Source organism: Vulpes lagopus, chromosome 2 (assembly GCF_018345385.1).
Source record: "Vulpes lagopus strain Blue_001 chromosome 2, ASM1834538v1, whole genome shotgun sequence".
Lineage (NCBI taxonomy): Eukaryota > Metazoa > Chordata > Mammalia > Carnivora > Canidae > Vulpes > Vulpes lagopus.
In genome coordinates, this window is record NC_054825.1 from 132,238,346 (window position 1) to 132,254,114 (window position 15,769).

Sequence of the window (15,769 nt, forward strand, 5' to 3'; positions counted from 1 at the left end):
ATGTACAACACTAAGAGTGGACCCTACTGTATCAATAGACTTTGGGCACTGTAAGTTCATCAATTACAACAAATGTACCACTCTAGCAGGAGACAGTGATAATGGGGGGAAGCTATGGATGCTTGGGAGCAGCTGGTACACGGGAAATTTCTACTTTCCCCTCAATTTTGCTAGGAACCTGAAACTGCTCTTTTAAAAAATGAAGTCTTTTTTTTAATTGTTTCACAAAATAATCAAAAACAAAAAATAAGATACTTTACAATTATAAACAAGAATATAAAGAGTGAAGAGGAGCCAACAGATTTGGCATCAATGGTCTTTGGGTGACCTTGGTGGCAGCCATCTCAGTAGAAGTCTGACCACAGTGGGCTGAGTGAATATGATGTGATGGTCACTAAAGTAAAGTAATAATTTCAAGTGGTTTGGCTGTGAAGGGAAAGAGAGAGTAGATGGCCCATAACTTTGGAGTCATGAAGATTTTGTTGTGGCTAATGTCATTTTTGGTTTGCTTTAAAGATGGGGATGGGGACAGCCATATGTAGAAGAATGAAACTGGACCAATCTCTTACACCATGCACAAAGATAAACTCAAAATGATCAAAATATCTAAATGTGAGACAAGAATTCATCAAAATCCTGGAGGATAACATAGGCAATAGCCTTTTTGAACTTGGCCACAGCAACTTCTTGCTAGACACATCTATGAAGGCAAGGGAAATGAAACAAAAATGAACTATTGGGACTTCATCAAGATAAAAAGCTTCTGCACAGCAAAAGAAACAGTCAACAGAACTAAAATATGACCTACAGAACGGAAGCAGATATTAGCAAATGACATATCAGATAAAGGGCTGGTATCCAAGATCTATAAAGAACTTATCAAACTCAACACCCAAGAAACAAACCATCCACATGAAATGGGCAGAAGACAGAATAGATATTTCTCCAAAGAAGCCTACACATGGCCAATAAGCACATGAGGAAATGCTTCACATCACATGCCATGAGGGAAATCAAATCAAAACCACAGTGAGATACTACTTTACACCAGTGCAAATGGCTAAAATTAACAAGACAAGAAATAACAAATGTTGGAGAGGATGTGGAGAAAGGGGAACCCTCTTCAACTGTTGGTGGGAATGCAAACTGGTACAGCCACTCTGGAAAACAGTATGGAGGTTCCTCAAGAAGTTAAAAACAAAACTATTCTATGACCCAGTGAATCACTGGGACACCTGCACCCCATTGTTCTCAACAGCAATGTCTAGAATAGCTGAATTGTGGAAGGAGCCATGATATCTTTCAACCGATGAATGCATAAAGAAGATGTGGTATATATATACTGTGGAATACTACTCAGCCATCAGAATACCTACCATTTGCTTTGACTTGGATGGAACTGGAGGGTACTATGCTGAGTGAAATCAGTCAATCAGAGAAGGACAATCATCACACGGTTTCACTCATATGTGGAATGTAAGAAATAGTGAAAGGGATTATAAGGGAAAGAAGGGAAATTGAGTGGGAAAAATTAGAGTGTGAGACAAATCATGAGCGACTCCTAACTCGGGGAAACAAAGGGTTACAGAAGGGAAAGTGGGTGGAGGAATGGGGTAATGGGCATCACTGGGTGATGGGCACTGAGGGGGGCACTTGATAGGATGAGCACTGGGTGTTATACTACATGTTGTCAAATTGAATTTAAATTTTAAAATATGAAAAAATAAAAATAAAGAAAATAATGATGGGAATGGGAGCTCACTTTGTCAGCACATATACTAAAATTGGAACAATAGAAAATTAATATGGCCTCTGCACAAGGATGACATGGAAATCTGTGAAGTATTCCATACTTTTAACACCAAAAAAAAAAAACCTAAATCAATTTAAAAATGGGAAGACATGAACAGACATTTCTTCAAAGAAGACATCCAGATGGCCAGCAGACCCATGAAAAGATGCTCAACATCAATCATCATAAGGGAAATGCAAATCAAAACCACAAGGAGATATTACTGCACACCTGTCAGAATGGCTAAAGTCAAAACAGGAAATGACAAGCTTTGGCAAGAATTAGGACAAAAAGGAACCCTTGTGCCCTGTTGGTAGGAACACAAAGTGGTGCAGCCACTGCAGAAAAGAATATGGAAGTTCCTCAAAACTTTAAAATAGAACTACCTGGTGATCCAGTAACTGCACTACTGGGTATTTATCCAGAGAATACAAAGGGATGCACACACCCTTGTGTTTATTGCAGCATCATCTATAATAGTCAAACTATGGAAGCAACCCAAGCGTCCATCGATGTAGATGAATGGATAAAGAAGAGGTGATAAATGTATCATATATGTGTGTGTGTGTGTGTGTGTGTGTGTGTGTGACACTATATATTTATATGCATAAATATTATTCAGCCATAAAAAGAATGAAATCTTGTCATTTGCAACAACATGGATGGTTCTAGAGACTATATCGCCAACTGAAAGAAGTCAGTTAGGGATAGACAAATACCATATTGTCTCACTCATATGTGGAATTTAAGAAACAAAATAAATGAACAAAGAAAAAAAGAGATAAGCCAAAAAAATAGACTTAATATGGAGATATGGCTACCAGAGGGGAGGTGGGTGGGGAACAAGTGAAATAGGTGAAGGGGATTAAGAGTACACTTATCATGTAGAGAACTATTGAAGACTATATTGTACACCTCAATATAATATAAAACTGCATGTTAATTATATTAAAATTTAAAATCATAAAAAAGTCTGTAGCAATCTAATAGTAAAAATAAACAAATAAATAAAGATGGGAACAGGTTGGGCGGGTGAACAGTTAATGCCAAACATTCCATTGACAGTAAGTAACTTGAAATTTCACTGAAAAAAATAATAATCATGATTATTTAAACCAAATATTTGTCAAACTTTAACTACTGGCTAAGCGAGGTGTTATGTGGGAATGAAAGAAATTAGGCTCATGCCTACACTTGTCCTCAGCAGCTGCAGCTTGGACTTCACTGGTCGGTTTCTATTATTCTCCACCTTCCTAATTCCTGAGGTCCAGCCCAGAAAATGAAGGTAGTCTAAGTGAAACATATAATGGAGTTTGACATCAAAGGACTGTATGATCCTTGGAATCCTTTCAGATTGGATATACGCTTATGACTTTTTTAAAATTTTTATTTATTTGTTTGTTTGTTTGTTTGTTTGTTTGTTTGTTTGTTTTAGAGAGCAGGTATGGCTAGAGAGAGAGAGAATCCTAAGCAAGCTCCACACCCAGCACGGAGTCCAATGCAGGGCTCAGTCTCATAACCCTGAGATCATGACCTGAGCCAAAATCAAGAGTCGGACACTTAACCATCTGAGCCAAGGTGCCCCACTTATGACTTATTTCTGAGTTTGCACAGTACAGAGAATCAATGGCTACCTGGGATATGACAGAAAACAGAAGCTGAGATTTGACATTATCCCTTTTAGAACCTGTTCAAAATTGCTCCGCATCTGCAAACTGCCTTGCCACCTGTCTTTGCCATGCTTACAATAGCTGGACCTATTTGAGACATTATTGCAAAATGGAGGGAGGCAGGCAATCCTCTATGCTATCCTGAGAGCAGAATGGGTCATGGATCTTGAAAAGCTCAAATGGTACCTTCAAAGATACCCAGGTATATACTTCACTCCATTCCTTAGAGCAAGGGTTAGTTGAGAAAGGGCACTACTTCCAAACTTTAGCCCATTTATAGGAGGACACTAGATCCCAAAGGAATGTTTATCAGCCCTTGAAGATACTGGGCTAGTGCTCACATCTGCAGACCAAGCCTTGGGCTGCCAGGAAAATAAACTGGCGTTGATCTCTGCCCTGTGGAAATGACGTCTGGCAAAGTATAAAAGGAGACTTATGCAGCCTCTGATATTAACTTCATTGAGCTCATGCCCAAAAACAGAGCAGGGGTTGAAGGATTAGAGTAGAGACAGGAGCAAGAGGCAGAGATATGAGCCTATTTCCTAAAGAAAAGGAGGAAACACTACAGCTCTTTTGGAGAAAAGAGAGAGAGAAGTGTGATCCTGTATTTTTCTTGATAAAAGGGAAAATATACAACTAGGTAATAGGAGCTATATTCTTGCATAATAATTTTAAAAGACCTGTTGTCAATCCTTTGCCAAAATTCTGGCAAAGATTAGGGGCTGTTATGCCCCAGATTCTCATTATTCCATCTCTCCTACAATGCTTGATTTCAGGATGAAGAGCAGATCACCATTGAGCAGGATTCTTTAAGAAACAAAGAAGATATGGAGGATGGTCCAGAGACACATCAAAAAGGGTACAGGATTAAATCAGAGAAATAACCATACTGATCTCCTAATTGGTTTTGTCACTTTGTTTCATCCTCATATAATTTTTTAAATTTTAAATTATTTATTAGCTATTGTCACCACCACCACCAATTCCTCTTCCCTACCACCCACCCAACACCATTTTCAGAAATTTAATGGATCTCTATGTAATCACTGTGGTAAATTCAAACTACTGATGTCCTGGGAACCCAATATCCTGGCCAGTCACCTAATTAAAGGCATACATTACCAACTAATTGCTCCAGCCCATGCAAAAGTAGTTAATTCATCTTCTCAATGTCAATCAATAAGCAATTGATTTCTCAAAACCCAATCCATATTAAGTCCATTGAATTCACTCTTATGTTGTTGTATCCTGAAGGTATTCCTAGTCCTTATTGCCCCATGAGGTAAGAGAGGCAAATTATTTTCTTTCTTTCTTGGACCAAGAAGATAAAGCTCAGAGAAGTGACTTACTCAAAGTTAGTCAGCTAGAGAGGAACAAAACTACCTTCACAATTTCAGCTTCTGATTCGTAATCCAGGATTGCCTGGGACTCTGTCTTAACACTCAAGTATTTGTCAAGTTTCTGAATGTCCATTTAAATTTCATTTCAATGTCTAAGTCTCTGAGGAACTTTATTTTTATGCATCAGAAGATATCTCTGGAGTTGGTGAGAATTGGGATCAAAAGTTCTTGTCACATATGCACCATCGAAAATATTTACCACCTAGTAACCTGAGCTTACTTCCATCTTTCATTTTACTTTATGGATCTCTGACCCCAGGGGCTCAGAAATTCTCCTGGGTGGTCAGAGGCATCAGACTTTGCTAATGTTAATGGGATGGAAGCAATCATCAGGAGGTTGGGAGTCATCTAGCCAAGATCACCAAATGGCTGAAGCCTCTATTTTGAGCTACTTTATTTTATGCGGTGTGAGATTGCTATTTGGGACCACAGATATTCCTTGCAATTAAAGAATCTGATGAATCCAAGCTAAAGTATATGAATACACCCAATTAAATGTTGCCTTCCTCCATGGCCACTGTGAAACTCAATCAGAAACTAAGGATGAAGCATCATCCACCTTTCCTAAATTCAACCATGAAAACTTAGTCTCTACTGAACTGGTATTCCCTTAATATCTTCTAGATCAGTGTTTCCACTGCTCAGTACATGTATTCATACATTAAAGTTTTCATGAAATAAGATTCATCATTACTATGTGTGATATGCTCTGATACATCCTCTTCTTTCTTACTAAAGATGGGTGTCCTGCAGTGTTCTTCATAACCCACAGAAGGGTCCCCCCGCCCAGGGGTAGAATACTGTTCCAGAGAAGCAACACACAGTCCCACTTCATTTAACTAGCAATTCAACATATGCTGGTCAAGCAGCCTAATGTCCAAGATCCTAGTGGTATTGGGCTCACATCTAATCTCCAGAAAGTTAGCCAGTTGAGGTTTCATCACAAAATATGATCAAGGAAGACAGTAGGAGTGAAGCACAGAGGAATGCCTCTGTCTCTGTCCGAGGAGATGTGTTGTAGGAGTGAGGGGCTTGGGCCGTGCCCTGAAGCAGGCAATGGGTGCTGATACTTGGCATAGCTGCTGCAAGGTGGAGAAGTGAGGGTGTTAACAAGTAGAGGGGAGGTCCCAGCTCAGGGATGAGTCCTTTGTGATCCTGGAGATAAGGAATCTCCTTTAGGGACCGGAAGTGATCTAGAAGTGGTCTCAAATTAGCAATGATTAAATGTGTGAATAAATTCCTTCCTCCAGTGGGAGAAGAAGAGGTCTCCATTATAGAGGGCATAGAGGAAAGAGGTGAGTGCAGGGAAGCCAGATTTCAGGGCAGGTGTGGAGGGAACCAGGAGGACCCCAGGAGAAGTAGAGGACAGTCGTCATGTGTATGGCCCTGGGGCCCCTCCAAACTCACTCACTGATGGACACCATCCTCCGCAGCAGAAGTGATCAGATGCACATATTGCTCACTCACTACCCACGACCCCCTAACAAAGCTCTGAACAGAAACAAAGGCATGTCAACAATGCCAGAACTTTCTGGAAAGCTATATCACAACCTGCTGGTTAATAGCTCTGAAATCCACAAAATCCTTCTTTACATTTCAAGCACCCAGTGAATTGTGTCAGTCTCCCAGTAAAACATACAGTGAGCCAGGACAGGGAATGACCAACTTACTCAAACTTTGTGAGACCAGATGGCATGAGAGTTTCTAAAATCAGATTTCATAACTGTGGCCTAAAAGCTATCAGAGGCCCCCCCTAGTCCAGTAAGAAACATTCTTGTCTCGTGATTTTTTTTCAGCGTCTGGTTAGTTATCCATCTTCCCTGCTCTGTTTCCAGAAGCATGTTTTCTGCATTTCTGTAAGCCTTCAGGGCTTGTCATATCCATGCAGCAAAGATCGACCTAAGCGATGGTTGATTGTAGTCTAAAATGAGATCAGTACCCCCCTTCTGTCTTGTAGGACATACACCTCATCAATTTGTTCGTTGCAGGTTTAATTCACAAAGCCTCACCTAGCTCAGTATGTCCGTTTGTTTCTTGTTTTCTGCCAGTCTTTTTTCTTTTGTGTTGTTACAGATATCTGGAAAGGAAATATGATACGGTTTGTGATTTTTTTTAAGATTTTATTTATTTATTCATGAGAGAGGGGGGGGGGAGAGGCAGAGACACATGCAGAGGGAGAAGCGGGCTCCATGCAGGGAGCCCAACATGGGACTCCATCCCAGGACTCCAGGATCACCCCCTGGGCCCAAGGTGGCGCTAAACCGCTGACTCACCCGGTCTGCCCCAGTTTGTGATTTTTATAATAAAGACAAGACCATCTTTTGGTACTTCTGGGGCATCTTAATACTAGGTAAATAATGAAAGGAGGATAGATGCCAGTATCTTTCTTTAAGAATCCCCCAAATATTAGCTTTCTGTAGAAAGAAAATAAATATTTCTAATTTTTTTGTTCCCCCTGAACTTTGGAGAACTCACAGAAGCAGAGAAGTTAATCAAGAAGCCCTGAATGCTGGGTCTCAACTTGTGTTGCCTATACAGATTGTTTCCCTGTTTGGTTTATGCAGCCAGCAGCTAATTGTTTAGGTCCCCTACTCAAACTATGTCCTTAAAACTTTTGTTTCCATTGAATTCAGTTCTCATCCTCATTCTTCCAGCCTGTAACCCATGATATGGGCAAGAATCCAGAGACATGAAGCCTTCACACGTGACTCAGAAAGCAAACTCCAGTAGTCTTTACTGGCTTTCTGAAAGGTTGACCCCCCAAAAAAGCCAGTCACCTAATAGGATCCAAAGCCCTTGGCCACCCGCAATCAACATCTCTGCCGGTTTTCATGCCTCCAATCCCACAGTTCTTTGCAGCCCACTCATCTCCACACCACAAATGAAAGCAGATGATTGTCCATTGCTGCTGCACCCCCTGGGTCTGCATTAGAGTTAATTGGTTCCTTTAACAATGAAATGAGAGCCCCTCAACAGGGGGGAGTTTCACTTAATTCACTTACAAATTGTCAGATTAACAAACCTTGGGCACACAGGGAAGCCATGTTCTGCCTTTCCATTTTCCAGACAGAGGAAGTAATTATAGGTCTCTAGTATTTACAGCATGATGAAGAGGACCAGATCCCTCCTCTTTTAGGGTCCCCGCTAAGACTATGCTTTGTGTCTAAGTTATTCTATCAGGCTATAATAGTTACATCTCTCCAGAGGCTGGAGAACTCAGACTCGGGATTTTAACCAGGAAATGCAACCCTGAGATCTGGGGTTCTATCAGGGGATCCTCTGCTCACAACTGGCTTGGCCTCCCAAAGAAGGTGGATCATAGGCCACATGTGAGAAGCTTCCAAGGAAATAGTCATCCTCTGGGTGTTTATGCTGACCTTCGCATTCATTTTCTAGTAAGATCTATCTGTTCATCTTTCTGCATAGGTTTACTGGAGGCCTGTCTTTTGGGGAATTGGGTTACAATTTCTTCTTGGGCTCTTAATCCTGAGGACTGATCCTGGATTTATGGCTTTGATTGGTTGGGCCAACAAGTTCAGGTAAGTTGGGTTCAAATGAATATCTTGCCGATAAGTGATTTTAGTATCCTCAAGACATGTCAGAAATAGGTTCAGCTTGACACAGCTGGCACCTCTGGGGCGGGATGAAAGGGACAATTGGGATAGGAGAGTGATGTCATGGATGATATGGGGAGAGACAACTGTTATATTGATAATTAAACAGATTAACATATTCTACACAAACAAAAATGTAGGTCAACTAATGAAGATGAATAAATCTATTTCTGACATGTCTTGAGGATTATATCCAAATTGACACAGCGGGCTCCTTCTTGAGCATCCCAGAGTCATACTGAATGTCACAAATGAAAGGAAATCCATATGTAATTATAGCTCAAAAATATACTTCTATGCCATCTACTGGAGCGGGGAAAGCTATGAGAATTTACCTTCCACAACTCACCAGCAAGTTTGCTGGGCTCCTCCTTGGTGGACTGTAACCACCAATTCCATGGTTGTAATGATTGTCGGCTCTTCCTTTCTTTAAATCAGACCTTCTTGGATATATTAACACTGGTGCTGAATTTGTCTTCAGTACACCTATGCAGACCACTTACTTGCATTTAAGGTAAAGCCAAATCCCTTTTCAAAGTAGTTACTTCCTTTTCAGTACCTTCTGGATCTTTGTAGATGTTCTGATAAAACCTGACCAGAAACCAGATACACGCCCAACATGTCCTAGATGGATACCACAGTACTAACTTTCTCTACTTACCTGATTTTATCTGAAGTCCGTAGATTACAAACGTTTTTGCTTTGTGACTATAGCACTGAGAGAAACATCTAGAGGAAGTCAGAAATATACAAATACTTTTGAGGGGGCTCCTAGCATTGCCAGAGATACTACTGAAAAAGACATACGGGGTAATAGTATCTGTGACATCAGGGAAAGGAACATTTGGTACCTGGCCATGATCAGGCACGTGGCCACTGATGGCTTCTAGGCCCAGGATCAGTGACAGCTCTTTGCTCAGGAACCCCCTCAGCCTCCCAAAAGGAGGCGGCTACCCACCACATTGACCTCTGTTCTTTTAGAGCCATTTCCATACTAAACCTTTTGTGTCTTCCCTTCAGCACAGCATACCTGGAGGCTGGCCCTTCTCCCAACCAAAGGAGGGACATTCTCCAGGGGAAAGGCACCTGGCCTCCCTGCACTCCTACAAGCCCAGGAAGCACAGTTTCCCCTGTCAAGACCCTACAAATACTTGCTGAGTCCCAAGGGTAAATTTGGCTTTTTCTACAGCATTCTTTATTGCAGTGTTATTATTTCTATACTTCTAAATTGTTTTCTCACTTAGGGATTCTGAGTTTACCTCCAAACTACCCAGCTTCAGTTAGGCCAAATTTTTTCCTGAATCTTTCTTTTTAATTGTTGATTTTTTTTAAGCTGCTGATTTGATGCTTTGGTACCAAGATGACTAAGCCGTCTCCAAAAGGCCAAAGGTTTAGAAATATGCTGCTATCAAGAATTTCCCAGAAGTGGGAAAAAGAAAAGTCACAGGGAAAGCCTAATTTGCTACTCTTTAGACTTTTCCTGCCCACCCACCCACCCACCACCTCCTCTTCCCCTCAGCAGTGGCCTCCATCCTTTCTGCCAAAGCAGAATCCCTGTGGGAACATTCAAGATATAAGCCCTTTTAATTCGCCGAAGCTTTCAGGAAGGTTCTGCTTGTCCATTAAAGCCAATAAAAGCACATAAGTGACTGAGCTCTGAGTAATGGCACAAAATGTCTTTTAATATATATTATTAATAGATATTTTAAATTAGATCCTGTACGAATTGTCCTTGGTCATTCTATGCGTCTGGTGGCAGCTTGTCCCTGGCCATTTAGCTGGAGAACAGAGGGGAAGGGGTACATAGGGGCAGGAGTGCGGAGGGACCCAGCCCACAGCTCTTTGTGTTCTCTACAGGGTAGAAACCGTTCACTGTGAAAACAAGCTGCATTGAAGGCACTCAAAAACATCAGGGAAACAGGATCCAAAAAAAGACAATTGTGGTATCACAGAAGTAAACTAGCTTCCAAAGTTCATTTTTTTAGAGATTAAAAAAAATCTATAAATAAGATAATTTTTTTTAAAGCTAAACTAATGAGTGCTTACTAATGGAAGGCAGTGTGTGTAAGCACCTATCATGCTGTATCTGATCGCTGTATCCTTTATAAATAAGGATCTGAGAGGCTACTCCCACTCAATTTTGACCAGAATATTCTGCTAATGAAGATGTTTAATGTCAGAACTTTAAGAATAGCTGCCAGTGGCCTTCAGTTTCTTGATCTACTTATTACAAATCCTCCCAAATGCATTCCTTCTCTGAGTAACTACAGTAAGAAAAGCTCATCTTCTCAGAGAAACGAAAAAAAAAAGTCGTTTCCTATGAAATATATTCAAACTTATCCAGAGAAAATTCAAATAATAGATTATTGATAGGGAAACTGCCTGATTAAGTGTCATTAATCAAAGAAGAGTTTCCAGTATTTTGATGATATTTCAGCAGGACAAAGGAAGCAGGAGAGAGGCCTGATCTGAAATGTACTAATACTACCAAGGCCAACATCAACCCATGATTGCTTTCATCTCACCCCCAGGTCTTGCCCATTGTGGTTTTCCTCAGCACTGTAAAGTCCATGCTCTACTACCTTGGATTGATGCAGTGGAGCATTAGAAAGGTACTGGGACTTGAAGCGATTGGGTGACATGATAGGTGTACAGCTGGTTATCTGGGGGACAAAGTCTTAAACGCCTTTTATCTAGGTTTTCCCAACATGCTTTTATGTTCGTACCAAGATCCTCCACTGCCTCCTCTTCCACCCCAAGTTATGAGAGCCAAGCCAAAAAATCCATATAGCCATAGAGCATGTAGCCATAGAGCAAATTTTATCTCCGGGACTTTTAACGGGGCTTTGACCTGCTGGCTATCTCCAGGAAACCTTAGTAATTACTTCTTTGAACAAAGTATTGACTCCAGCAGAGCAGACATCTGTGGGGAGAACAGTACCCTTCCTTCATCCTGGCTGTGTTTCCCTGTGCCTTACACGGAGTCCCTGTTTACCCTCAGGATGTTGGAAAAGTGGAGACGCCTGCTCTAGTTGTTGTTAGAAGATCAAAGCAAGAAGGGGAAGCTGCTTTGTGTTTCTGAGGGAGTTTGATAAGCACACACAATTTTAAAAAAAGAAGAAAAGGTCTGAAAAGTTAAATCTGCCGCCACAGCATCTGTCAGTTCTACGAGACTTGTGTTAAATCAGAACCTGAGAAAATGTGTAAGTTAGTGCAAATGCACACCCAAACCAGGCGGTGCATACAGAGATTGGGCACAGCCATAGCCCTCCCTTGATCCTTGTAAATACATAAATGAGAGGGAAGGAGGGACAAAGGGGAAGGAGAGAGAGGGAGTCAGAGAGGCAGAGAGAAAGAGTAGCAGCTGAATTCAGAATTTCAGCAACAGTGTAATTTTCTTTTTTTTTAAGATTTATTTTTATTTATTTATGATAGACACAGAGAGAAAGAGAGAGAGAGGCAGAGACAGGCAGAGGGAGAAGCAAGCTCCATGCTGGAAGCCCGACACGGGACTCGATCCAGGGACTCCAGGATCGAACCCTGGGCCAAAGGCAGGCACAAAACCCCTGAGCCACGCAGGGATCCCCAACAGTGTAATTTTCTGATTGTTGACTTGAACATTCAGCAGTACTGGGCTCATGTCTAAGCTGAAAGGAAGGACAGAATGCAACAGGATGTCCCCATTCTGAAGCGGGCACCACAGTCTCTAGCTGGAAGGGCTAGTGTAGAAGTGGGACCATAAACCATGTTCATTTGAAAGTTTAGCACAAAAGGCCAAACCTCAACTACATCCCACTACTTACTAGCTGGGTGATCTTAGACAAAACAACTAACGTGTTCTGTGCCTCGGATTCCTTTGCTATAAAATGGCTATGATTACAGGACCTCTCTCAAAGGGTTGTTGTGATCATTAAATTCATTGCCTGAATCAAGAGCTTAAAACAATCTGTAGTGGCTGCTGGCAATATATTCATTAGACGGTAAGCTGTAATCTCTAAAAACAAAACAAAACTCCTGTTTGAAATGGATAATCTTCCTAGAATGTACAATTAAAAACATAACAGCATTATTGTTTTTTTAGTGTTGGGGAGGGGTGTCAAAGTAAGGAACCCCCACCACTGACAATGTCCAGATTCCATAGAGAGAGAAAGGGTGCATGAGAGAGATCCTTCCCAAGTGTCCCAGTGCCCTGCCCTAGTGTCACATTTGGGTTCTTGAAAGTTTATGGAGAGGAGGCAAGATGCAATCATTTTATCTAAGTGCCATATAGATTCTGTACAGATCCTCAACCCATCTTTTCTGAGTTGATTGAATTATTAGGTCTCAGACCTACCCTTCAGAAGCTACCAGGTCACCCTCTCAAATGAAGTTCACCACTTATCTTGAAGCTGCACAGATGTAACAGGCAGCCTCACTTTCTGTGGTATAATGCTTGTGGTAAGGAAAAAGACCAGAAAGACTTTTCACCAACAAACCTGTGGCTGTATAAATAGTTGCGCTTATTCTCAATGTGTCTGAACTGGCCAACAGTCTGTCTTAGATGGGCCTGAAGGAAAATGCCGATGAGCAAAAGCATTTTCATCTTTCTGATCCATCACATGGGTAAGTGCTTGGCCTGAAGGCCATTTAAGCAAGGAAATATGATGCCAAGGCGTGTCATTCAAAAGAGTAGCATTCCTATGGGGTGGATAAATAAGAAATGGTAACCATCCTCATCACTCAGAATATGTAGCTTCAGGCAAAACAGAATCACACACCCAGGAAAGAACATGTGAATGTTTGCCAGCACAGCGGCCCAAGGTAATCAGATCTGAAGCAAAATTCAAGTCACCAAGAGAAACACATAGCTCCAAGTCCAAGGCTTACAACTGCTCCAGGCAGTCTGAGTCTTACTGGTAAGCCCGGCTGCTAGCCTGGAGGATAGTCTTTAGGGATGAGCCCATACTTCCTTCCCTAGGAGTTGAAATTATTATAATTATCATCATAAAATCTCTCAGGACTAATTATTAGAACACCATCTTGACTTGATTACTCCTACCCGCAGGGTAAGAGGGCTCATGTACTGAGTTTCTAGTTAGTCCATGAAGTGAAGCTCAACATATTCCATCCTATAGAACAATAACAAATAATGAAGGGAAAACTGTAAAATTGCACACATGCTTCTGTGGTGCTCAACTGAATACTTACTATGCTAAAAGTACAGCTCTTATTTATGTAGAGCCCCACGTCCCAGGCCACCAGTCCTACTTAATGGGATTCAAGCCCTTACAAATACACTCTCTCTAATTCATTTCCACCTAAGGGTAAGAATGGGGTGTCTGATTCCCAAATAGAAAAGCACCTGTGGGCACCTGTCCTTGTTATTGCTGGTATGCTTTTAGGCATCTCTATTTCCCTCTGGTGTAAGCAAAGAGGTTTATGGTCTGTCAGGATGAAGCTGGAAGATGTGAAGTCACCACAAGGCTAGGGCTTGGTTACTTGGGAAATAGTGTTCCAACCTTAGAAAAGTGTACCTGGCCAGCAGACTCTGATTTTAGGTTAGTAGAGACCTTATATGAATTGGCCTTGTACACTCTGCAAACATTACACATGACTCAATATGCACACTGACGTAGAGTTCAATGATCCAGACATCAATGGTGTGAGTTCCCAAATGAATATGCATCAGAACCACAACTGAAGGCTTGTTCAAACATGATTGCTGGTCCCATTCACAGAGTTTCTGAATCAGTAAGTCTGAGAATTTGCACATCTAGCAAGTTCCCAGGTAATGCTGAGCTGTCTGTGATTCACACTTAGAAATACTGCTTTACATCTGACTCTTGGTTTTGGCTTAGGTCGTGATCTCAGGATGTTAGGATTGAGCCCCAAGTCAGGCTCTGGGCTTTTGTGGAGTCTGTTTGAGATTCTCTCTCCCTCTCCACCTCCCACTTGTGCTTTCTCTCTCTCTTTTTCTGGAATAAATAAATGAATCCCTAAAGAAAAAAAAAAGAAAGAAATACTGCTTTAGAAAATAGAATCAGGGGCACCTGGGTGGCTCAATCAGTTGAGTCCAACTGTTGATTTCAGCTCAGGTCTTTGTCTCAGGGTCATGAGTTTGAGCCCCGGACTGGGCTCCATTTAAAAATAAAAGAGAGAAAAAAAATTAAAAAAAAAGAGAGAGAGTATCTTTAGTAGATTGGCACACCCTCTTATGATTTAAAAGAGAGCATTGAAACTTGGCCTTGCTTTGTTTCTAGACAGAGTCTCCACTGCTTGTCCGACCATACCCACCACACATCACCAAGTCTGAACTCCACACAATCATGACAGCTGGGTTCTCTACCATTGCTGGAAGCTTCTTAGGTGCATATACTTCTTATGAGGTAAGAATGTTTCAAGGTAAATTTTGAAAAATTCAACCTCTTTCTTTGCTACTCTTATCTCTGTCTTTGCTTGATCACTTCTGTTGGATTAGGAGGCCATAGAGTGTCCTTTTGCTGTATAGTTGGCCATTCTTCCTCTGGCCTTGGAAAGGAGTGACCCTGAGGACCTTTGTGGCTTCACTTTCAAAATCTGCTACCTAAATATGAATTACATTCAACTGTGGCAGAATGAAATCACATATTGAGGTGATTTGGGCCAAAATTCTAACAATGTAAAATAATAACAAAAACCATCATTACTGTCACTAGTAAAGGCAGTCTAGACCGGGGGTCAGCAAAGTGTGGCTTATGGGCCAAGCTAGATTGCTCCTTTTTTTTTTTTTTTTTTTTTGGTAACTAAAGTTTTACTCTAAACCAGCTGCTTCTATTCATTCTTCTATGGTAGCTTTCATGCTACAGAGTTGAGTAGTTGTGGCCTGAAAAAGCAAAAAATGTTTACTCTCTGGCCCTTCACAGAGAAAGTTTTATGACCAGTGGCTTAGAACAGTGGTTCTCAAACCTTACTGCACATTAGAATCATCCAGGAACATTTAAAAACCCCAATGTCCAGGCCCATGCCACAGAGTAATTAAACCAGAAGCTCTTGGGGTGAGACCCAGGCATCAATGATTTTTTAAAGTACTCCTCCTGTACATTCTTACGTGCAACCCAGTTGGAGAGTTGCTGGTGTGTGGCACAGGGCCGCAGAGCATTATAACCAGTGCTCGTGCCCTAAGCACAGAGTTGGTAAGCCCCAGAGAGAGGCAGCCCCCAGTGCAGACATGGAAAAATGAAGAGGTGTGGCCCCAGGTGAGTAGGAGCTCTTACTAGAGAGGGGAGTTTCATCCATCCACCTCATCCAATCCTTGGAGAGCAACCAATAGGAAGA

General features: G+C 41.5%; 1 protein-coding gene and 1 non-coding gene across 2 annotated transcripts in view; both read left to right on the forward strand.

Moving 5' to 3' along the window:
- Positions 1-15,769, forward strand: part of SLC28A3 (solute carrier family 28 member 3) — a 34,881-nt gene that overhangs the window by 2,012 nt on the left and 17,100 nt on the right. The window contains 6 exon segments of the mRNA XM_041733183.1: positions 4,239-4,321; positions 6,936-6,960; positions 11,008-11,111; positions 12,283-12,310; positions 12,410-12,463; positions 14,716-14,841. Coding sequence (XP_041589117.1) covers positions 4,239-4,321; positions 6,936-6,960; positions 11,008-11,111; positions 12,283-12,310; positions 12,410-12,463; positions 14,716-14,841 — 420 coding nt within the window.
- On the forward strand, positions 1,755-1,857 carry LOC121485944. Its single transcript, XR_005986444.1, has one exon. It is a non-coding gene; the product is annotated as a U6 spliceosomal RNA (small nuclear RNA).